The sequence below is a fragment of the Bombus terrestris genome, chromosome 10 (genome assembly GCF_910591885.1).
Source record: "Bombus terrestris chromosome 10, iyBomTerr1.2, whole genome shotgun sequence".
NCBI classification, from domain to species: Eukaryota; Metazoa; Arthropoda; class Insecta; order Hymenoptera; family Apidae; genus Bombus; species Bombus terrestris.
Window position 1 is genome coordinate 16,442,709 of NC_063278.1, and position 25,477 is coordinate 16,468,185.

The 25,477-nt window shown below is 33.7% G+C and overlaps 1 protein-coding gene and 1 long non-coding RNA gene across 5 annotated transcripts in view; one reads left to right on the top strand and one right to left on the bottom strand.

The window, feature by feature from the left end:
- Positions 1 to 324: 324 nt before the first annotated feature.
- LOC100645644 (tetraspanin-5) overlaps positions 325 to 25,477 on the bottom strand; it is a 123,442-nt gene continuing 98,289 nt past the window's right edge. Inside the window, exons 8-10 of one of the 3 annotated variants that reach the window (XM_003398557.4) lie at positions 21,957 to 22,067; positions 12,486 to 12,602; positions 325 to 10,326 (exon numbers count right to left, since the gene is read on the bottom strand). In XM_003398557.4, the coding sequence (XP_003398605.1) occupies positions 10,258 to 10,326; positions 12,486 to 12,602; positions 21,957 to 22,067 (297 nt within the window). In that variant the 3' untranslated portion in view covers positions 325 to 10,257. The remainder of the gene's footprint in view (positions 10,327 to 12,485; positions 12,603 to 21,956; positions 22,068 to 25,477) is intronic. The other 2 variants (XM_003398556.4, XM_012313150.3) reach the window with 2 other exon arrangements.
- LOC110119615 lies at positions 12,596 to 17,062 on the top strand. Of its 2 annotated transcripts, XR_007225502.1 has the most exons (5): positions 12,596 to 12,760; positions 12,837 to 13,051; positions 13,241 to 13,931; positions 13,998 to 14,167; positions 14,253 to 17,062. It is a non-coding gene; the product is annotated as an uncharacterized LOC110119615 (long non-coding RNA). The 2 variants fall into 2 exon arrangements; XR_002308096.2 differs by having other exon boundaries at positions 13,241 to 14,167.

A 25,477-nucleotide genomic window follows, 5' to 3' on the forward strand; every position in this document is an offset into this window, starting at 1 on the left:
AAATCGATGTGTATTTAGATTTGAAATGGAATATTTTCTCTACTCAATTTGAAATAAATCAAATTTTCTTCCTTTTCTTCTACCAAATTTGATATAGGTTCAAATATCATATTGTACATTATTTAGATGTTCCTAAAGCTATCATAAATTTCAGCATAAGTTTCGCTAGTATCATCGTTAATTTTGACATTGTTCCACTTTTAATACACGATAATTAATTTATTAGGTTTCCTATCAAAACATAAAAAGCAGTAACACTTATAGCATTTCAGCAAATACAGACCAATTTACGATACAAAGAGGATGTACCACATGTACAGAGGATTATGAAAAATCAATTTATTCTTTTCAAACATCTAGTACCGATTGCGAATCGTTGATTCATAAAAAATGAGTATACATAAATATTTGGCTGACATAAAAAGTACATGTAATCCTATCATGTAATATGTTTATGTTGTTTGTATTTTAAAGCACAGAAAATTAATGTTTCTCTGTTGGCCATTGCAGCGACCGCTTTTTTTATAACATTGTGGAAAAATGCACAATACATATTAACGGTCGACGTGTTGGAGTTACACCATACTTGACTACTACAAATAAAAATACCAGAAATTGCACCCTTAGATGATCACTCGAAGCAAATTCTTCAAACCAAAATAACTGGCGGATGTATAAATGAATAATCCAAAACTGTCAGTGAAATTGAAAATTTGTTGAAAAAGAATACAGCAAGTTATGCGATCAAAGTATCAAACCTTAGCTTTCTATTAGTTCAAGCCATCCATCAGGCAAGTGCTGAATTTCATCAGCGAAAAATGCTGTGTCCTCGGACCAGATCCGATCGTTGTGTCGTTTTTCTGTTTCATCCGCTAATTGAATGTGCATGAGGCGTGTTGCATATATCAGAACCGATGGTAATCCGAAGAAATAATGTCTAGTGAATAAGCTAGCTGCTTATCCCGAAAAGATGCAGCCGAGCCAAAATTCCCATTGGAAATCTCAAGGAACACGTTAAGACGGTAGCAAAAGGAAGCACCTATGAGATCGTCGCCGAAGAAGGCTTAGGATTCAACTGTTTTTAATTGCCAAAGGATTTAATTGTTTTTCTTCATTTCCATGACCAAAAGGCCAAATCATAGTATGCGGAGGAAAACTAAAAACGAGAAATTATAATGGCAACCAATAGGTGTAGGTCAGGTCATTACAACCTGGGCATCTCATCAGCTCGGACAGGTATAATAAACGACCCTAAGTGCCAGTGTGGTCATGAAAGTCAGGATTGATAGATCACGTATCGTGGCAATGCCATTTTTGTTACTATTTAATTAATTAACTATTTGGCGAACCGAGAACAGTCTTCATTAGAAAACTCCTGAAAGTGAATCACTGTCTCCCATTCTCATGTGACGTAGTATTACACAATCGCGCAATAGCGATTTGCAGGGTCATACGCTCATCCTTGAAAAGCTGTAACATATCGATCTGATTATAATATATTAAATATTATCAATTTATTAATATTAAGATACGAATATTCCAAGCTCATATACGTAAACTACGTGTAACGTAAGTAACGCAAATGATCTCGGTGGGGACTAAATTGCTTGAATACGAAAAGCAAACATTTAGAGACTCATCCGAGACTCCTTATGATGTGTTTCGTCGCGGAAGCAGCGCGTGGCCTAGCGTCGTCATGCAGCAACTGCGCAGAACGTCGTCCTTTATCAGTGTCCTGACGATCGGATCTTCTATGATGAATGTAAATTCTATAAATGAATCTATTATGAATCTAAAGACACATTTTCTCGTGATGGAGTTCATCACTTGCCTAAATAGGTGGCTTGAAGTTATAAGAGGCAGCGACAAATACTTTGATCGAACTACCTGCGGTATTTTTTCGATATACAGCTCTGAGCTTTGGACTTTGAGCACTGCAGATTACTCATTTCATTGGATTATTCATTTGTACACCTATTATTAACTCTACTTTGCGTCCCTCGGCTCATCTTCGTCTCGATCCTGTATACTTCCAGCGTTAAAAAGTTTCCTCAGTTCAGAAGAAACATGAAACAATCGTTACTGATATGCAAATTCCTTCTTTGAATATTATGTTATAAATTTTCCTAAAACGTTGAAAGCGTTTGTATCCGTCGACATAGTGACGAGCCGTAAAAATCGGAGAACCGCAGTAGGGTTAATAATACGTCAGAGAAACTTAAACAAATACGCATATACTTATTACATGATCCGTATATTCTTTCTCCAAAGATAACTATCTTGCGAAGAATATCGGATCAGGTTGGCAAATTAAGTTAATATACATAACTATACGAAGTTTTAATTAGTCGTTGCATTCAGCATAGTTTACAAGATACATGTATATGCTGATGCTGATACAAAGCGCACAATTTGTCTTCTTTTGCTTATTCGATTGTACGGAATGATCAAGAGCTTCGTTATAACATTTCGCTTGTTAAAAGAATTATAAATGAGTCCATATGTCAATCAGATTTTATAGAAACTATATTTCTATGTTGTGGTTGTAATTTTAAGTTTCTCAAACTATTTAAAATACTTTATTTAGTACATAGATAGAATCGGATCTTAATAGGTAGCTACTTAATTAACAAAACAGTTTTAGATACGTGACAGATTTTTATAATGAGACGTCGAGAATCAATAAACGAATTAACTATATAAAATATGCGTGTTTCGTAAAATATTATCACTGTATGACTCCTTTGTATAATTGAGAGTTACAAAGGCTCTGCCCACTTTAACTCCGGTCCACTGCGTCCGCAGCGTGGCAGAAATTGCAATCGTCAGTTAACTTAGTATACTTGAGAAATCTGACTATTTAACATCACGTATTATCATCATAGCGTTATAGTAGAAACTATTCTTAATGCATCGGAATTATGAATGCATTATGAGCAAACAACGATAATATTCTTCTTTGAGTTATTGCTATGTTAATTACGATTCGACGAATGTTTAACCAACCTAACTAGCACAATGCGACCAGCTATACAAAAATTTGGAGATACATTTCATGTACTGTATCTGAACACAGGATCCAATAGTATAAAATATTTAAGCCTTTACGCTATACATAGCATATATGTATATCTGAATCAAAAGACGGCCAACACGTTTACGATTGTTAAATTTTAGATGATTCTGCCTTTTCAATTTTAGATGATCCGCGCAAAGTATTGCAAGTTATCTTCTCGAGGATTAATAGAAGGAAATATTTTATTGAACGTTTAATGATTCACCGAATACTTTCAGAGAACGAATGAGTTCTCCAAAGAGTGAAATGGACGTTCTTTTCCATTTCCTGTTCCTTCAATTTAAGAAAAGATTTCAGAGAACGGAATACTACTGTACTATAGGACAGTATCGAAGCAGTTTTGTAGAAATTTACAACAATTTCTCAATATTACCTAAGTTGCTAAGTATAATACGTGCTATTGGACATACATACATATAGAAACTTTTATTGGTTTTAAAATGTATCGTTATATCGCTGTTTCATATCTTATGTTTCGCAATTTATGGGAAAATGAAATTTTTTATAGTCCTAGGAACATTTCTTATACTTCTAAATAACGCATCACTCATCGTCGGTGTATAAATTATAGAAAACACATAAAATGAGAAACAGATGATATGATATACGAACTTCTCTTATTTTCTATGCAATGAAGGACAGTTATAAGAATCGTAACAATAATAATTCACAAGTGTGGAAACAATTGTTGTTATAAATCTGATAAAACAGCATTTTAAACATTTATTAAAATCAAATTCCAATGAACCACTCTTTCATTCTTTTAATTATTTATAGGATGAAATTATTACAAATTAATACATATGAAAATGTCTATGTCATTTCATTAAAGAAAAGACTGAAGTTACAATTCTCCTACTCGTCCTACTATTCCTTTCTATATTTATATACAGTCCTTCACCTTGACTTTTACTACCTCAATGTCTAAAGTATAGTAGATGAAAACGACATAACGAGGTCATAAAATAAAGCATCAGATAGGTTCGCCAGTTGATCTAGATGCAACTGGTGGATGTGTGTGCTACACACACATTTTTTTAAAAATCAGTTTCTATCATCATTCGGTTCAACGTTTCATACGATGAGTCATAAAACTGGAATAGAAGTTATAAATAGAGAGACATGCTTTTTTTTAGAGAGGAAGGAACAGTTTTAGAGTTGATATCGCCTGTCTATTGATCTAGACGCAACTAGTGGGTGTGTATGCTGCACGTATGTTTTTTTAAATCTATTTTTGATATCACTTAGTTCAACGTGTCGTACGATGAGTCATAAAACCGGAATAGAAATTACAAATAAGGAGACTATTTTTCTTTTTAGAGAGGAAGAAGTAATTCTACAGTTGATATCTACCCCCTGACTGATCATAAACGAAGCCCTAGGCTCCTTATGAGCCCAATACATTTCAAATTATCGATTGTGGTTATCAAAACTGTGAAGTTTAACCACTGGCCGATTTTGTGATCTTACTGTATCGCTTTCAGTTATAGTAGGTAGCCTAACAGATGAGTTCACTGGCAGGTTGTGGTCAAATGCATACACACTCTTTCTCTTCTTTTCTCTCTTCTCTTCTTCCATTGTTTCTCTTATCACAGTCACGGTACTATTTTCTCTTTAGGATCATCTAACGACAGAGTTTTCTTCATCCGCTAATATTAAATTAGGTGAATTATTAAATAGAAAATGTGTGGCAACTATGTCTAACAATCCTCTGGAAAACAACTCAGAATATTTTGTACGGACCATCTCGTACGATGTACTTGGTTCTTATCTTTCATTGGAAATCGTTTGCTCTCATGCACCGGAATTATTGTAATCTATGAAGAACTATCATTTTAACGCCATAAGTTCGATCGAAACGTTACAAAATGTATTCCAAAAGTTTCCAAATTTAACTGTAGTAGTTTGGAAGTCCTTTTATTCAAACGGTATCACAATTTGCAATTAATATCGCTTCTAGATTTCCATAATCCTTTTTAATAAAACGCATAAATACTTCAGCCTTGGGCTCGTCAGTCTAGCTTAAAAGTCTTATAGCTATAGCTTTAAGAAAGATTTAAAAACAGTAGAAGCACTAAAAGTTCTGAATAACGCAGTGAAAGAGTATGGATTATGTATTAAAATATCATATTGTTTAAATTTGGATACTTTTCGAGTACACTTTATTCTTATCCAATCGTGTTTGAATTATCCAGGCGAATTATTGAGTCGTTCACAGATCAAAGTGGTTATACCCTCTCTTTAAAATTTTCGATATTTTAATGCCAAACTACTTGATCGTTGTTCATCAAGATTTTCAACTTTCTGTTCCGTCGAGTTAACCGATTTGGCAATAAACGGCTCATTTATTATTATATCACAGATTAGAACAATTCCGCGAGATGAGAGAGAAATAATTCTCGTTCGATCAGTTATTTGTAAGATTAAGAATCATCTTAATGTATATGTACATATGTACATATTCGTATAAAAATTATTTCGGGAAACAAGAAAATCAAGATCAAAGATATCTCTTGATACTCCGCTCTATGAAACAGTATTTTCATTGAAACTGAAAACACCAAGTTTGCGGGCCAGCCGCTGTTTGCTATGTTTAAATGCTATCACTAGTTTGGACTCGATACTTTCATATAATTGTTGTTCCTTCGCTAAATTATACATAAAGACCAATCTTTCGACAACCGATCAAATTTTCAGACGTATTTTCATTGATTTATTTCCCGATCCTTCACCCTTTTTTTAAACGTCTCAACCAAATAATTTGCAGTTTCGAGAATTTACACACAAGTTGGACCAATGTGTGGTGCCGACACGTCCCGTTATTACGATCAATTAAAAGGTTTAATTCATATCCGACATTGATGTACCAAACGGACGGACTAGAATTATTGCATATGTTCATTGAAACTAACTGTTTTAGTTACAAGTGTGAGAAACGATTCAAACACGTACGCAATTAATATAATATTACAAGACATTGTAAGTTATATTTTGTTCTTTTATATCTCGATATGATTGTCATTCTCGCAAGTATCCTTTATATTTGTATTCTCTCTTTCATTATTATTACTATTTTCTGGAAATATACAGGGTGGTTGGTAACTGGTGGTACAAGCGGAAAGGGGGCGATTCTACGCGAAAAAAGAAGTCGAAAATATAGAATAAAAATTTTTCGTTTGAGGCTTTGTTTTCGAGAAAATCGACTTTGAATTTTCACTCGGTACGCGACTCGCAACTTACGATTTCTTCATTGATCTAATATGGTTCCACGCCATAAAGTGCACGCGTACCGAGCGAAAATTCAAAGTCGATTTTCTCTTAAACAAAGCGTCAAACGAAAAATTTTTATTCTATATTTTCGACTTCTTTTTTCGCGTAGAATCACCCCCTTTCCGCTTGTACCACCAGTTACCAGCCACCCTGTATATCTTTTAAAGTATTGTTTACTCTACAAGCCTGGTTTACACCAAACCTAATCCATAATGTATAATATGTTTCCTTCCTTGTTATTTGAACAACAGTCAAACATCGTGTAAAACGAGTACGCTACTCTTTTCTAGCAACATTGATTTCCTGTAAACGATAACATTTCTTCTTTTAATTTTGCAAATAATCGATCTTAATTCAAGGAATAACAAGTGGTTCCTTTTTATGAACAACTATAATTTATTGTTCAGTTTAGTTAATTTAACTTATATCTGGAAATTATTAAAATTCGAGGAAACAAGTTGGATATTTCTTACAAAGATCCTAATTTTTTAATTTTTAAACATTCTTTTACTTCGCCTTAGTACCTATGCATTTTTCTATTTTGTCTTTTAGCGTAGAGAGTTTGATGCTTTTCCTTCTTTCTTCATTCGTTCGCGTAAGAATTAGGATCGCAAAAGATACGAACGCTCCGTTTGGTACGTTTACAGATATATAGAATGTCTCAGTTTTTCTGCAAAACGATGCGAGCATACGCTGCGAAGAATCTATGAGTTCTAAACATAGCGTCACAAATAATTTTTTGAAAAGTTGTAACAAGATTACGAAGTAACAACGCTCCAGTTTCTCATTCGATAAAGTAGAAACAGATTCGCGGAATTTATGTTAGTTCTACTTGAAATTACTGAACTACAAACATTTTTGCATTGCGAGTTTCTTGTTGGTTCTTTTTCAATTCAGTGAATACATTATGAACTTTTTCTGTAGCAGTTTTTGCGCGTATTGATTCTTGTCGCATAAATTTTATCTTTTAAATAAAAGCCCAACAGCGGAATAGCCTATCTTGGAACTCAAGAAATTAATTCATCCAGTGCTTACACTAATGTTCGTTTAACTATTACATTTAAAGGAAGCAATTACCAATTATCATTCTGTATATTTGTTGTAACTAGACTGTGGATTTGTATGCGATTTCATATGTTTATTTACATACCTAAGGCAATGAAACCTACATAAACATCTGTTTTACCCATAAAAGATAACAATTACTTCACTTTGAACATTTATTATATATTACCTGCATTTTATATATTTCTCCACTTTAAAGTTTCCCATAGAAGCATATAAATCCGCAATCTAGTTATCTTTTCAGTAAAGCATTTACTTATTTTCCTTATTTTCACTTGCCAAACACGCTAGCATCGTCTTCCCAAAAAAAACTAGAACACTCTGTATGTACAAATGTATGCATCTATACATTGAATATTTACAAGCATGGCATTGTTGTTTTAGAGCCGCAAACCATTTTTATCTATCCGAGAAGGAAAACGCACTGTTTAAACGTACTTGCGCTGTTATAAAAATACACTGCTTGAACGAGGAATAACAAAGAAAAAGAGAAAATAAAGGAGAAAAGTACAGCCGGGAAACTAGAAAAGTATGTAAAACTAACTTTAGGAACCAAATTATACGAATCAGTGGATTAAGTCGGTAAAACAGAATCAACGCAAAAGGAAAAGATACGGCATTTTAGAAGGCAAAATACAAAAGTGAATCAGTGAATATATACATATACTACTAGTCACTGCATGTGTTCGCTGTTAGTCGAGATACTCTGACACATATTTGCCCTGTTTACCAAAAAATGAAGAAAGGATGTGTCAGAGTGTAACGTTGGCAGTTAATGAACGAATCGTACTGCATACTGGTCCACATTAATTAAGGGGCCAATATTTTTTAATTCATAGAGCAACTAGCACCGCTACTGTCTCTTGTCGATATAATTCGGCCACGTGACGGCAGCATATACGATACGACAGGCACCTGGCCTACCGATGGAGGGAACGTGTCGGCATGTAGCACAGGATCAATATGTTCAATGTGGCTCGAGCAACCGTTTTAACGATCAATTGGAGCAACAGAAGGTTATTGTATACCTGCGTGTTATATGGCTTTTACTCTCGTGGCCATGCCACAAGAATTTGCTGTGCGGTGAGCTCAGTCATGTTCACCGCGCCCCCACGACATCACGTCAATCGACTTTAATGCCTCGACACACCGTTCCTCGTAAACCGAGCAGGCATTATTCTGCTTTATTTGTCTCTTCTGCTCTCTGTTCTTTGTCCCTTTCTCTCGTTTCTACGCGCCCTATCCGAACTCATCGACTTTCCCTTCGTCAAGAACAGAAGAACGGTATTAATCTCGACGAAGAATCGGAAAAGTCCGAGGCAACGTCCTTTTCCGCCTTGTTCGCTCAAATCATAATTATGATAGACGCAAACCGAGTATCAAGGAACGTCCAGTAGACCGTGAAATACGAGAATGGCTTGCGAAAGGTTTGAGAAAATTGATGGGTAGACTGCGGACCTTTATGCATTTATGGGGCATTTGAAAATGTAAAATCGCTCAGAACGCACGTAATATGAAAAGATATGTAAGATATCCAAAGCATAGGGCTTTTTTATAATACTTTGTATGTAAACTGATATTCCTCCCAAGTTCTACATTTTTAATTGTATTCTGGAACACTTGAATTTGCACAAAAATCCGCAGTCTACTGATAAGTTGAACAACACTCTTTTCGCTGCAAATACACGCATTACTTTCGACAATTTGTTAATTTACGCATTTTATAGTCCTCGAACGAATCGTATTTTACAATTGATTTGCTTCTTCAAAGCAAGTTTTTTTATTTTTCTTCTTCCTCACACGCCGTTGTATTATAACGACGAAACGATGATGTATGAAAATGCCTTAAACTAAAATACAGCGCGCTACTTGTCATTGTTGCGAGTATAAATAGACTGTGGATTTTATGCAAATTTATATTTTCGTGGTAATAGAGAGTCAATAGAGATTCGTTTTATCTATTAAAAAATATAACGAGTAATCTACTTTGGGTATATGCATTCTGTGCATTTTTGCGTACTTATTCACAGAAATGTATAAAAATCCTCAGCCTAATTATAAAGTAGGCAAAAACATCAATTAAACATACATTGTTCGCAATATTTGAAAGCACGTAAACTCGCAAGAAATGTTCAATCCGATCAGCTCGAATAATCCCTTAACGTATAACAATAAGGATGAGCAATAATTGCAATTGCAATGTAAGAATCTAAGGTTTGATAATGTTTTTGGTTTGTCATAAAATTCGCCATAAGTTTCTACAGAAATAAAACGAATCAGCGATGGAACTTTGACACCGTTTTCTTCGTGTCATTTTGGCAATGAAATAGTTAGTTGAGGATATGCAACAAGTTGCCGCATTAAGCTGAGCTATATCGTCATTATAAACTAAATGATACGCTGCTGTGATAATTTAATAATGGCAATTATCACTGAAACTTTGGAACTTTGATCGTCCTTTAAACGTGATCCGTCGCTTGACGATTCGCTTGTCAATTTATAAAATGCAATATAAACGTTGGATGATAGAATGTCGAAACTTCAATTATAAACATTTATACGTGATCATGAATGATGTATTTGCGCGAAATCACGAAGCTCGTCGAAGTACGCAGTCTTCGTAACTCTGTCAGCAATTGAGGAGTGAAAAAATATCTGTATCTTTAGTCGATTTGGTTCGGACGTCTGGATCTTGAATCCTGCACTTTCCACGTGGAACTGTGTCGATTTTTACGTCAAAGGTCTGTTAGTTCTCGAGATCTTCGACGACTTTTCCAGTTCGATCAACGCAACTGATCAGCATCTATTAGTATAAGATGCTAGACCGCCGTGGGGGCCCGAAATTGTCAATGCCACTTTGCTTTTTGTGCGAATATGTCCGCTCGAAGATTTTGAGCGAAACAGATTCCCAGAATCTGGAAATAACATAAAAATTTCATTAACATTTTATTAACGACAGTAAAATTATTCAATTGATACGTGACATCTAATAATGGACAATAATCTTGCAAATAATTTGTGCTTCCAGTGTTCTTATATAAAATGCCATTAGTAATAATAATAATAATAATAATTGTTACAAATAATTGAGAAATATGCTTCTGGATAAAAGTATAGTACTCGTGTACTGTCGCTAGATTCTCAGGGATGAATTTAGAATTACTCGACGAATGGTATAGAAACTATCTTGTAATATTCTTGTAATATCTTGTTTTCATATTTGAATTGTTCAGAAGCTATATTAGATCCCTCAAGAAAAAATTACAAAGTAGAGTTGTTTTTCAAATTTGCCTCAGAATTTTCTGTTGTTTGACCTTATGGAAGTAAATCATTCTCTTCCTGAGAATTGAATAATAATTATGTATTTACTTATATAACGAAGTTTGGAGATTAATAAAAGGTGGAGTTGATCAATTTGGCTTCTGAGAGGCTTATTCGTCAAGGAAAAATGTGAGAGAGGTAGAGAGTCGACGAAATATAGTTTATTTTTACAAATGAAATATAAAAATCAAATATAATTTATATCAAATACACTTTTAATTTTGTTAAACTTGCCTATAGAAGACAAGGAGAATTGCAAGCAATTCTGTCTCCCGATTTTCTTTTTGTCTTTCATACAATAAGTCTAACGAAATTCAAGTTAAAATATCTTTTGAATTAGTAATTTTTAGATACAAACACTTTAACAGCTTTTACAAAGGATAAAGAAGCATATAGACTGGTGTACACAATAATGCGTAATTTCATTAAAAAGAAAATAACCTTCAAGTCTCCTAAAAAAAAAATTACTTGCAGAAAAAATTTCATCTGTCATTGCATCTGTCCCTCCAAGTGTAACTTTATCGTCTGGAGCTTTGTTATACGACCATTTAATAATATTTTGTTTCCTGTGTATTATTTGTAAAGTTTCAGGAATTCTGAAATTCGATGAGAATCTAATGATAGTACACGTGTGCTATCTTATTACCAGCGAGCGTGTGAATATTAATCTTTCGGCAGAAATTAACGTAGGTAATAAATTGCTTCCGTTGTTGGTTTCGTGCAACGTGTTTTTCATTTTCAAGCATTTCGATGCGTATACATGCCCAAATATGTATATGCGGTTAATACAAAGTATATTTGAATTGCAACGCCGATACGTTATAGCAAGTCCGATAAATTCATCACGTGTACGAACTATAAAGAACAACGAAGGAATCGATATTATCAGCGGATTTTTATGTAGTTCCTTATTTTCATGGATTTTTGCACTTTTAAGTTTATCATAAATATATAATAATCCGCAGTCTAGATACGAGAGTCGTCCAGAAAGTAAAGTCATATAAAACGACGCAATGTGTTTATAGAGGGCCATCTAGCTTCAATCATACGTTGACACAAATCATACCAAATTCCGTGTCTGAATAACTAATATTGTAGAAGTTTCGTTCGTTTAAAATGACGATATAAATTGAACATCCCATCGATAACGAAGTACTGTCTGTCGCACTTTTACGCTTTGTAGATGTGAGGACGTAAAACTGCGTTTACATTGGTCTAGTAACATTGCAGTGATCCAATCCAGCACTGGATCGTAACTAGAATAATGTAAACAGAGTTTTCAATGTAGTAGAGTGGCACCATTGCAGCAACTAATCCAGTCAAACGATTGCATAGAAAGTCTACTTTTTCAATCCAGTATTTACCTCATCATAGTGGAGAACACAACATTCCAACGTTAGTGGAATCTTCTTGTATAACGAAGGTGAAAAGCTCGTCTCACGTTACGATAAATATTCAAATAAAAGCAGCGTTTGTATTTAAAAAAACACTTAAGTACGTATACTAAAGTTACGAATAAAGAAACATTTTTAAAATGCATTTGCATTGTTATTAATACATCAAAACAGGTATCACTATATGGACGATTCTCGTATTATATTTGACATTTAACGTTTATCGTAATAATACGGTGTGACATTATCATAATAATGTAGTACAATATTATCAATAACACAGATTTGATACAGAAATAACGTGTAATTAATGAATTAAATAGCAAGCATAAAGATATGTTGAAAATAATAAATTATACCTGTGCAAATGCCGTAGTAACCGCCCCAGTGACAATTGCAAGAAGATTTCGTTCCACCCATTCCTCCCCAGCTTGAATACAACCTTTTTCATAAATCACTTTGGCAACTTCATAGTTCTGCAAAACAAAGGCGATTGGCTACTTTGGCTTACCGTTGTGTTCTCGAACCTCGCGAATGTAGTTGTTAGTCCAATGTAATATTTGGTAGGAACAGCGTGAGATGCAGTGAAACGAGAAAATAGACAGGACAGAAAACGAAAGAAATAAATACATATGTATGTACATCGTCAGCCATAAATATATATAATAATATTTAATATAAATAATAGTACTCGTTTTTAACCATTTTAGGTTCGTGACGTAACGTGTTCACATAAAGACATTGCAAAAGATATTTGCACATACTCTTTTTTTCCAATGGAATTCTTTCTATCAGATTCTACATTTCATTTCCATAATTTCAAATTTTTATAAGCATAAAAGAGTTACTACTAAATCACAAGAAATTTAATATACTTGGACCTAATTACCTATTAATACATAAACGTTTATGTACACGTTACATGGTAAACGAAATTATAATACCTTATTTTCAATATTTTTATTATATTTTAATAATTTACGTTATCATATGATATTTGCATTAACAGCAACATATCATTAAAAATCGTTAAAGTCAATTGAGCTAATACTAAATGGTACGCTTTCGTACGTTTTATATTTTACCTTTCTATCTCATTATTTATATTTTATAGCAGAGTTTCAGTCTGCGAATGGTCAGACGGGATTTCGTGAGAATGAGTAATCCAAACGTTCAAGGATAGCTGGCTGCTCGAAGTCACGTAGCTATCGGGTGACACAGGATCGAATTTTCGGAAGACGCGTGGGAGAGTTTAGACGTGACAAGTAATCCGAATACGTTTACCAAAAAACAGGAATATTGTTTCCAGAGAATCTGACCGCAGCATGTCGGCTAAAATACCTTCTGCTGAATGCATTGTGAATGTCTCGTCTACACTCACAGAGCTGTCCAGCTGGACAAATTGTAAAGTACAAATTAAATAATAAAAAAAAAAAAAAACTCACAGATACTGTCTGTAGATAATAGTCTTCGTGCACTGTACGCTGCCAGTTATTGGATCATGTATGCAGACTGTTTGCAAACGATGTCGTTTATCTACTGCAGTCTAAAGTCTAATGAGGGTGCCGGCTACTCGTAATTTTGTATCAGCCGACCTTTTGCACGACCACAACCGCCCCAGCCCATAATTTCGGGTACCCGCATACCCTTATAGCCTGTCCAAGGAGACGAGAAAGTGGACATAAACAAAGTGTAATACCTGCAGCCACGGCAATTGCACCTAATTAGTGTCTCCGGTTATGCCTTTTTCTTCTCTATTGTGCGCTTAAGGTCACATGCACCTTTCGAGATTATTAATGACCACGGTGAGGATGATCGGTGGGACAGAGCGTATCTACGTATAATATGTTGTATAAATCAATATCTTTCAGGATATCTAGAGCTTCCTCGCACGAGTCTTCCTTTTGTAACACATTGAGCAAAATTAGTCGGATCGTGCTATACTCTTGTAATATCGTATTTAGCACAGATGATTAGGATATGTCCGATAGAATTTAGAATGCCGCAGGTGTCAGATATTTGATTCAATTTTGGTGATAAGGTTTGTTGATATTGTACAGAATGCACATAATATGAAGAAATGTATGAAATGTACAAAGCATAACACTTTCTATAATGCTTGACAGGTAAAAAAATTCCCTACTGAGCCTGCACTATTTTAATTATATTCTCAAAAACATGAATTTGCATAAAAATCTGCAATTAATAGTTGTCACTATAGAAACGATTTTCCTACGGAGAAAAGCCTAGAAGACGGCTTTGGATTTAAGAATTTTGTAAGGATGTCGAAAACTGGTTTTGACATTTTATTACGGAAAGTTGGTCCGAAAATAGAAAGGAACGCGAGAATTGTTGCCGAACCGGTGGCAAAAGAAAGAAAATCAAAACAAAGCCTGCCAGCGTGAAGACGATTAAATTGAACTGCATGTTGTCGTTTCCACGTTCTTCCAACATCTGTTCATAGTCCTTGTCCCTTATTTTCTATCGCAATGGAAACTTGTATTTTACCTGCTGTTATCTCCCGATTTTTCTCGAACAACGTGCACAGATTAACTGCGGAAATATGTCTATTGTCTGATAATTGTCTATCAGACAATTTTGTGTTACTATGTGTCTATTTTGTGATACTAAACACTACTTAGATCAACGATTTCCTGCCACATGGATAGGCCGTGCTATGCTTATTTCCTGACCAGCTTTCCAGACCTGACTCAATCCGATCATTAGTTATAAAAATCAAAAACTCCAAGATCCTTATACATCGCGACCTTAAGATAGCCACAGTTAAAGAAGAAATATCCAAGTTCTGAAAGAGATATAATATAAGAGTTAACAACTACCAAGAGCCATTAGTTACCCAATTACTTGACACGACGGACCAGATCCCATAGACCATAAAAAGACAACACCCTTTAGATTGAAGCATTAGATTCAACTAGAATCAAACATACTGTAAACTCTTATAATCCAAGTTACAGTACCACGCCAAAATAATTTACTTATAATTCTCAAAGAGAATTGATTGTAAATAGTCTACCAAATATAAAAAAGAAATAGTTATGAAGACATTTAAAATCTCTTGTTCATAGAATGTCAATTGACAAGGTTGAAACTCTTCATAAAACTCAACATGACAAGGAGAATTGGTTGTAAATAGTCTACCAAATATAAAAAAGAAATAGTTATGAAGACATTTAAAATCTCTTGTTCATAAAATGTCAATTGACAAGGTTGAAACTCTTCATGAAACTCAACATGACAAAGAGAATTGGTTGTAAATAGTCTACCAAATATAAAAAAGAAATAGTTATGAAGACATTTAAAATCTCTTGTTCATAGAATGTCAATTGACAAGGTTGAAACTCTTCATGAAACTCGACATGACAACCAAATTCGCTAACGTGTCCGTGTAAGCTGTTCGAACAAGTTGGACAATCTATGATGCGATGCATTCGCGTCTCTATCGAAGCTGGACCTGATCACTTGGAGTAATTTCTCTGAAGGTAAAAAAGGTGTTACAGTGTTCACAACATACACAACATTGTACAACACGAAACAAAATGCTGAATCAAATCCTGCCCAATGTTCCTACATGTTCTAGCTCAGCCTGGATATGCGGATAGAGTCGTGTCGGAATATTAAAACGCGAGGAACTGTATATAAATAATTGTTACGTAAACTTTTCTGCATTAATATTACGTAGCTAGATATTCCAAATATTACGGAGCGTGTAAGAAAAGGAGAAGAACTGATAAGGAAGTACAGGCTGGCTGTGTAGAACGTCACGTCAGTAGGCAGGCTAAGTAACAAGCCCACTTTATTACACGGCGCCTTACATTTATGTACCTTCTAGAGTTGAAGTAACCACGCAACGCTTTTAGCTGCCTCGTTCGTCCTTCTTCCCTTATTTTCTTTCGCCCCCGTCTAACTTCCCGCCTGGTTCCACTGGAATCTTTTTCACTATTTCGCCTCTATTACGATATCGTGATGTTGTGCGACTCCCTCATTAGCAAGGCGTTAGATGCTCCAATTACTTAAGAGTTCTCGTTTGGAACTTGGAAAAGTTGCTCGAGACTGCCAATTTATTCCATCTCACGGTTTTGATAGCGTATTTCTACGGTTACTCTTTCTCATTCGCACGTATCACTGTCTACTTAAAAAATTAATTAACCGGGTCTAACACGCGAGAACAGAAGAAGAAAATTAATTAAATCGATCTGTGAAATCACAGCCATTCTATCTTGATTTTAATCTGTCGAATAGACATAGTGATGACCGTAAGGATATTCCGTGCTGCTAATGCAAATTCGAACGTTTCAATATATGTACGTGTAAATGTGACGGTAAACCCTGTGTTTGCTAATGTTTGTTTATTCGTATACACAGAGTATTCGTTTCGCTTAATAAATATTAATAATTTTAGACGTACAGTCAACAACTTTGCCCTTTGATGACAACTTTATATATATTTCTGGAATTTGAATTTAAGGAAATAAGACAATACTTCTAGTTCTGATCGAATTCTTTGATTCTTCTTATTTGACCTTTTCTACAATATCGAGAACAAACAACTATAATTTTGTATTTGATAAAAATAGGAAACTACACAAGAAGAAACAACGATGTCATCCGAATAAATCGATTGATTAAGGAAAATATAGTTTAGAAATTACTCTAATGGCTATTACAATATCTTATTGTTACCTATTGAATTGTAATATAAAAGAATAAATATTAAACTTGCTTAATAACGAATAAATAGATAAATCATAATATAATTCATGATATATTTTATATGTTATATATACATAATAAATTATAATCTGTTCCGGATATCATGTGATCACATTCACGGTTCATTAAATTTTCTACATAATCTTGTTTGTTACAAACTAATTTCATAATATTCGCGGGAAATTGCCAACATCCATGCAATTATTCGCCACTTTATAGTCGCATATAATTTATTACTTCATCGATAGTAGTAGTATAGATGATAAGTGTCAAGCCTAATTTAACCAGTGCACAATACAGCAATTGCTTATAGCGGTAAAAAAAGAAAAGGGAAAATAATTACTACGACCATCTGGCATAACGCCTTTATACAATCTTTTTTTTTTTAAAGAGGAAAATAAATTTCAATTTGTTTTCTTTTTATTTTCAGAATCTTCTCTTATCTTTGTTTAACGCCTACTTATTTAACGTTACGAACTTGAACGTTAACAGTTTGAATATTTAAGAAATATCTTTTTATAGATGTAACATCGGTACTAACTGTCAGAATTCAACAGATACGACTTGTGCCAGTATCTGTATAACTGACATCGTACGAGACAACGAGGCAGTTGCGCCTGAAATATGCAGCCGCTTGCCGCTCGCATGACACGTACGTTCCCTCAGACTTTTATTGTATACGCTAAGGAAGGAAACGTAATCTCCCGAATGTCATGATTATACAGCGACTTGGCCATAATTTATTGTGCTGATTATCAGACAAGAGAAACATATATTACATACGTTGGATTTTAAGTTTGCATAAATGGTCCATTTGTTATATTGCCATAGAATATGGGCAAGCTACATGCATTAAATAAGCTGAATATAGATTGGTAAGCAGAGATCAGAAATAACAATTGGTTTTGAGATTTCTTTGAAGAAGCTCATTGGCAAGAAGGTAATTTTCGTTTAAATAAAAGACTCGAGTCTTGAAGAAATCTGTTTAACAATTAAATGATAAAACAATATTAATTTTCAAGTAGTCCAGTTACGTATAACCATTATAAATGATGCTCAAAAAGATTTTGCTTATCGATGACTATTATCGATGGGAAAATTCCTTTTTGGTTATCGTTAACCATTATCCGTGGAGGAATTTTTTTTCATTGACCAAAAACCATTATAAGTGAGAGAATTTTTTTGATTACCGATAACCATTATTCGCGAGAGAAATTTTTGGTCACCGATAACTTAATAATTAGTGTTCGTTACGAAACCTTGTTTTTGCTCACCAATATCTATTTTCCGTGACGTTTTTTTTTTTTGCTTATCGATAACCATTGCCCGTGATGGAATTTCTTTTCGGTTACCGATAACCATTACCGATAACGGAATCTTTTTTCAACATTTGTGACGTCCAATTTGGTAATTTATAATATTTATACGTAACCAAAATCAGTTAAACTAATCTGCCAATTCTTTTGCTGCGACTTTTTTCGTTTCGGTTACGACGAAAGCTACAGGTACCCTGTTGGTAAGACGATATCGGATAAAATGTATACGATACGGGTGAAATTTATACAGACTCGACCTAAAGTAGAACTTTTGTTAGTGCTTAGGCAATATGTCAGGTTTGCCATAATTTTGCTTTCCTCGATAAATTAATATAGTTTCTCCAATTTTTTAAAATACTCGTTTCTAATCGATCTCTCTTTTACACCATGTATAATTGTATCTTAGTACTTGATAAAATCAGTAGAAAATGATTACGTGTAAAGTATACAAGCTAGCGTGGTATAATCTTGCAATTGAAACATTATCTTGCATTATAAGTACTTACCGTTCTAAACCCAAATATACGAACTATAAATGTAAAATATGCTGTTTATCCATTTTACCACGTGCTTATTAAAATTTCCAATGTTCCTACATACTTACTTGCTTTGTTACGTAGCCACGTGTTTAGTTATATTTACTTTTCGAGCACATAGTGATCGTACATATTATTACAAAAACAGCGGCTATTAAAAGGTATATAAATATATCATAAAACAATGTGCTTCAAGCAGATCAAACAAGGAAGGTGAATAAATAATTTAACATACTTAAAACATGGTACACTTTACAGTTACATGCGACACCATGTTTGCAATTCGTTATCTCAACTAAAAATTATAACGGTTCAAAAAGTTAAAACTTTCTCTTTCTAATACTTTTCTGAATCACGTGTCATCGATAATCCTTTTTCAATATTTTTCTGGATAGGAAAAAGCCAGGATTATTTCTACCTTTAGCTTAACATCGGTCGATCATGTTGTTATCTTTCCAAAATGTTTTCATTCTGATTCTTTTGTTTCCGCTTCTGTGAATATAACAAACTAAGGCATTGCACAGGTCGACGAGTTTTATCCTTTTACGTAAAAAAAAAAAAAAAAATTGAGATTTGTATCGTTTCTAAAATATATGAAAATATGTCAGCCATGTAGCAAGTTTTATCTACGTCTTACGTCAGTTTTTCTTTTACAGAAAATCCTAAACTAAGTAGATTTGAACCCGAATATTTCACTCGCACTATTTATATTATGTTATTCAACGATTCGTTAGAACGTGAATTTCTGCTCAGAGTAACATTACGCAAACTGAATTTAATAAAAAGCTAGTACGTGCGATTTATATAACTTTTGCAAGGCTCACTGCTATTCAAAAATATTTCACTATGTGTATTTTATTCATATTTACTGTGCATCGAATAAACGTATCGGTATTAAATTTTCAATTTATTGGCAATTTTTCACGATATTAAAATAATCTTTTGTTAGAAACATATTTTACTTTAATCCAATAGTGTAATAAAAGCATAAAAAAGTCAAGCTATTTATATAGCGTTTCCTCTGCTTGGTCATACATCGTTTTTTCAGTCCTTTATCAACTTCATGCCCGCGATATATCATTTTAAAAGTTACATTTCACCGAGCACTTTAATGCGAATTCATCTTTTGCGAGACTTTAAACGTGCCAGGACATACAAGAAATATTTTCGTCATATTACACCTATTTCAACTATCGCTAAGACGCGAGAAATAAAATTTTGGCAGTTACGCCGTAAATATAAAAAAAGCACGAGTTTTTCGTTAGAACGTAATTTTGCTATTCAATTTTTGTCAGACGACAAATCAGACGAATGTTGCATGTCACGATCATTGCGTGTAATCCAAAACTGTCAAATGAAGTGTTGAGGTTATGGGATGTATAAAGAGAGAAAACGTGTGGATAAAGTGTAAGGTACAAAATATATATACTTAATTTAATAGAGAAGTGTAATAACAAGTAGGAATATAATTTGACCTGGTCCAGACCCTGTCTGGACCTACGGAATCCAACTATGGAGAAAGAAAATATCCTCTAGATTAAATCCTTAGATTCCACTAGAACCAGCAATATAAAACTAGTATAAGCCATGTCATTGTATCGCGCCAAATGAAGTTACTGAAAATTCTCAACGAGAATTGATTGTAAATATTTTAATAAATAAAAAAAAAAAAAAATATTACACCTATTTCAACTATCGCGAAGACGCGAGAAATAAAATTTTGGCAGTTACGCCGTAAATATAAAAAAAGCACGAATTTTTCGTTAGAACGTAATTTTGCTATTCAATTTTTGTCGGACGACCAATCAGGCGAATGTTGCATGTCACGATCATTGCGTGTAATACAAAACTGTCAAATGAAGTGTTGAGGTTATGGGATGTATAAAGAGAAAAAACGCGTGGATAAAGTGTAAGGTACAAAATATATATATTTAATTTAATAGAGAAGTGTAATAACAAGTAGGAATATAATTTGACCTGGTCCAGATTCGCACGCTAGCAGTGTTACCTTATAACTGAAAAACCTCGAAGCCAACGTCGCCTGTCTATTGTTTATGGTCTGCCTTCATGCTAGTCTTTTGTCTATATGCTGTCGATGGCGTCAGCGCTCGAGGAAACTAAAAAGACCAGATGTAGTTTTCGTAGAAGTGGTGACCACTTCAACATGAAGCAATCAGCTCGTTTATAATTTATCAAAATTATTTTTACAACCTGCTTCACTATCGAATTTATTGCTGCTTTGTAAGAGAATTTATTAGCATTAATATTTTGCAACTTCGCTAACGATATTAGCTTAACTACACAAAGGAACCGTACCTAAATATTTACAGTATCCAAAAAATATCCTCTGATTCAAAATAAGATCAAAATAAAAAATAACAAAATTGCTGGCTTCGTTTTCGAGAAAATCACATTAGGTGTACGTAATGTGGAACACGCCAACGATATCGTCACTGATAACGACGACAACCATATAGAATTATATTTATTTTGTGGTGGCAATTACGAAAGGGACAAGGATTTCGTTTTCGTCGGGAACACGACGAATGTACCTCAGGTGCGTGATTCACGTGTTCAACGTGTAGAAGACAAAGAAAATTAACATGATAGAATACAAGTTAAAAAAATGGAAGATATTCGTTCACTTGTCCTTTTTCTTTAAATAAATGTTCATTCTTCTTAATAAAAATAGAGTGTTTGTTTTTCTAGGTATTTCATATTGGCTACTATCTTTGTAGCTCGTCGTATTAGACATATTTTATTATGTTTTTCAATTACTTCAACGCGTGTTAATTTCATTGGAGAAACGTACGTTTCTCTTTTTGGGGAGCTTTGAAAATTGACTGTTCCATATTACACGCAGTTGCCTATCTTTTCACTGTACGTAAGATCGTAGACGCTTTATACGCAAGAAGTTAGCAGTGTAACAATACATAGAAGTCTGTGTTCAAAACTAGCGTAATTAAAATGTAGATATAGAATAAAATAAAAATTCTATAGAATTAGGATTCCACTTTTACTTCTAACAATTTGTGAATATACGGTAGAATTAAAATAATTCGAATAGTTCGTAAATATACGATAGAATAACAATAAAGTAATTAATAGAATAAATAGCTGGTTATCAAAAAATATATATATACATCGATCGATGTCCAAGCAATCGTAGAAATTGTATCAACGAAAAGAGAAAGTTTAAACTCTTATTTAGCACAGTCAGTGACACGTTTTAACGGCAATGTACCTGTAAGACCATTGTGCTGACAACAGTACCAGCGACAGGTACGAGATTCAATTCTAGCCATTCTTCGCCTGCTCTTAGACAGCCTCTCTCGTATATACTCCTCTCCCCAGTCTGCATTTACCAAGTGCAAACAAAATGATTGAAGAAACCACTATGAAAGTTTCTGCATCGAAGATTTAGGATTACGTTGTCGTGCCTGCGGCATGTTGATAACGCGTACAAACAACGGTACCTTGCTTCTACATATGAATAGTACGTCGACCACTGTACAGTCATCGAATTTCGGAATTCGAACATTGGAATTACGCGTGATTCTTTAATTCTCTATCTTCTGGTTTTATATCGTGTTTAATTTTTTTAATTATACGGAATGGTCCGTAATTGACGGTAGAATTTGGTACGAGGCGATTCTACGAGAAAAAATATGACAAAAATATGGAATACAATTTTTCTGTACGACGGTTCGTTTCCGAGAAGATCGAGTTTGAAAATTTGACTAATTACTGAACAGGAATATCCGACAGGTTAGGTGAGAATAAGTAAAAAATGTAGAACCTGATTAATTTTCAAATCAATATGATCAATATGAAAGTATTTAAGCGCATATTTTCGACTTACTTTCTCACGTACGATCATCCTGTACCCAATTGTACTATTAGTTACGAACCACCTTGTATAAGGATCGTAGTTTCGAATGGCGTCAGTGACCGATTGAGAGAAAAGTGTGAAATATGAAATCTTTATTTTGGCAATTTCTGCGTGGTAATTACGTAGAATAGGCGAGGCACTTTACCGACTTCGACGGTGTTGAAATATTATCGACGTTTGGACTATTTTTTCCCACACGTACGTATATTCTGGTCAAATTTAATTTCCAAGATATTCGTTAAAAATTTCAATTAAATCCAGATTACGTTTCATTCTAGAGTAAGCCGCATTTTTTTTACAGCCAATTTAATATTGTACAAATAAAGAAGAAAAATCAATAGGTCATAGGTCATAGGTTGGGCTAAATTAATATCCGACCGCCATTAAGCGGCTGCCAACGCTTGCGTAAAATGATTTTCGATGAATCGATTGATGTACAGAATGTTGCACTTCGCTCTGATCTTCGACAGCTCGTAAATATAACAAATATAGTTACCGTCACTGATAATTTTTGTTCGGTAGACATTTATTCAAAATGGATAGTTAAATAACACGTAAAATATTAATCATACATTGTTTTATAACCTGACAATTAAAGACGAGCGATGGTTGAATATATGGGAAAAGATGCTCAGAATATCGATAATATCGACAATATATTTCAAGATTATCAAAATCGATGAAATGTCTTCTATTCTACACAAGTGCTTTATGCGTTCGAAAGATCTAGAAAGGCTTCATGAGGTTATTTCCTATTTTCTACGATAAAAGATTTTGGATAGATCTGATTTCCAAACGCAATTTCGAAAATGTCGATTTCTAAATTTGTTGATGGCATCGAACACTTGGCACGAACGTGAGTCAACTTGAGAAAGTATGTTATACAGAAGAAGAGGAAAGCTATTTTAGAATATAATTAAATCAAATTTATGAATAGAACGAATGAACAAATTCATGAAATCTATTTTAAATGTATTTTATTCGTTCTTAGTTTATTTTTAATTTTTGACAGGAACTTTTGGAGAATCTGCTTCTAGTCAAAACACAACTTATAATATGATGTACACATTTATAATTTATAAAATACAGTAACACGAATCGAGAAGAGCGAAATAACTGCTCTCTACTGTCCAAATTATGAAGCTAGATGAACAAGATGAATTGATCATTTCATAATCGCCAGATTTTCATACTGATAACTCGAAAATCGCGTTCTTCGAATTGCTTCGCTTTCGTCGCAAGTGTGTGATATACCAGGATCAATAGTATGTCCTATCTAGCTGTCAAAACGCTCAAATATCTGGGAAAATACGAGTAGTATGAAAAATGGTTCAGACAAAATTTGTATATCTTTCGAACGTATCGATTGCCGAAACTGAAATTTCATATTTTGAATTCGCTCTTCTTCTCCAAAAATATCCAAAAAATGTACTTCGATTGGCAACCAATGGCAGAAGTAAAGAAAACTTAAATTTTAATCGTATGCTAAATATGAAGCATAAATAAATATGCAGCAACTAAAAAGTACAATTTCAAACTATATGACAGATTTATTCCTTGAAGCTAGCTATTATACAAAATTAAGAACCCTAGGAATTTAACAAAACGTTTTATGCCTTTGTATCTTACGTAGTTATTATTAGACTTAAAAAGACTTAAAAAGTTGAAGAGCCTCTAAAACGATGTTACATAGTATACGATTCAACACAGTAGATAAGACACTTGAAAATAAATCGCGAGAATCTCGTCTGTGATTTCGTTATCTTTGATAAAAAAGGACATCTGCTTTATCGAGGATTGATAATCTTACAAAACATTCAGAATTTATTTTCACAGTTCAGTAAATAGCAAACAAACAATTTGTAGAATATCTATTTATGCAAAATGGAAAACGTAAATTATTTAGCATTGATTTATGAAATGAACAGTATACAAATTAACTAACGATTCGACGACACAGCGCAGGGACGAACGAAATAAAAACCACATAGGATAAATGCTTTCTAGCTTTGCTTGGGAACTTCAATGTGTTCTGCATGTTTCTTCAAATTTTTGAATTTTTACGTTTATTATCCCAAAATGTAGCTATTTGAAAATATTAATAAAAAAGTAACATAAAAGTTGTTAAACTTCGTCCCAAGATTGTTTTATCTCCACTGTCGTATTTTATTACAAAACTTCCATCTTTAATACCGAAGCTTATCTTGTAACTGGATATGGCAGCTACATTTAAAGATTAAAATTAAACTGTCAGCACTCGAGACAAATGAGAATGAGCAAACGAAAGCGTAAAAACTAGTGTAGTATTCTGTCCATATTTTAACGAGTATAATAGCTCGTTCAAACCTATTAGTTAGTTAGTGATAACGTGTAAAATATATGAAAGGCATTGATTAAGAAAAAGCAGAAATGAGAAATTATTTTGAATGCTCGCAGAGAGAATGTAAGTAATGGTTACGGTAAATAAAGTGAAGGTGAAAAACATGATTTTAGAATAGATGAATACAGTAATATAGTGTACAATTAATGGAAATATAACTTTTAAGAGCAGAAACCTTGCAAACACGACAAGTAGAAGTTTTCTTCGGGGGTCGAATGAAACAGCTAACTCTTATAAATAAAACTCAGTTACTGAGCTTTTCATTTTTCAATAACTCTTTTTCTGTTTTACGTTTACTTTACGCGTTAATACTTTAATTCTGCTGCAAAAGTTCGCTTATAACAGTCATTCTGTATGGCAAAAGTTGTGCCAGATTATATACATACCTTTTAACAAATATTTTAAAGAAAAGTATGAAAGCTAGAATTATGTTTTAATTAGCATTATTTAAAGAGTTGAAAGCAGAATGAGTATAAGAGAGAAAACAAATTGT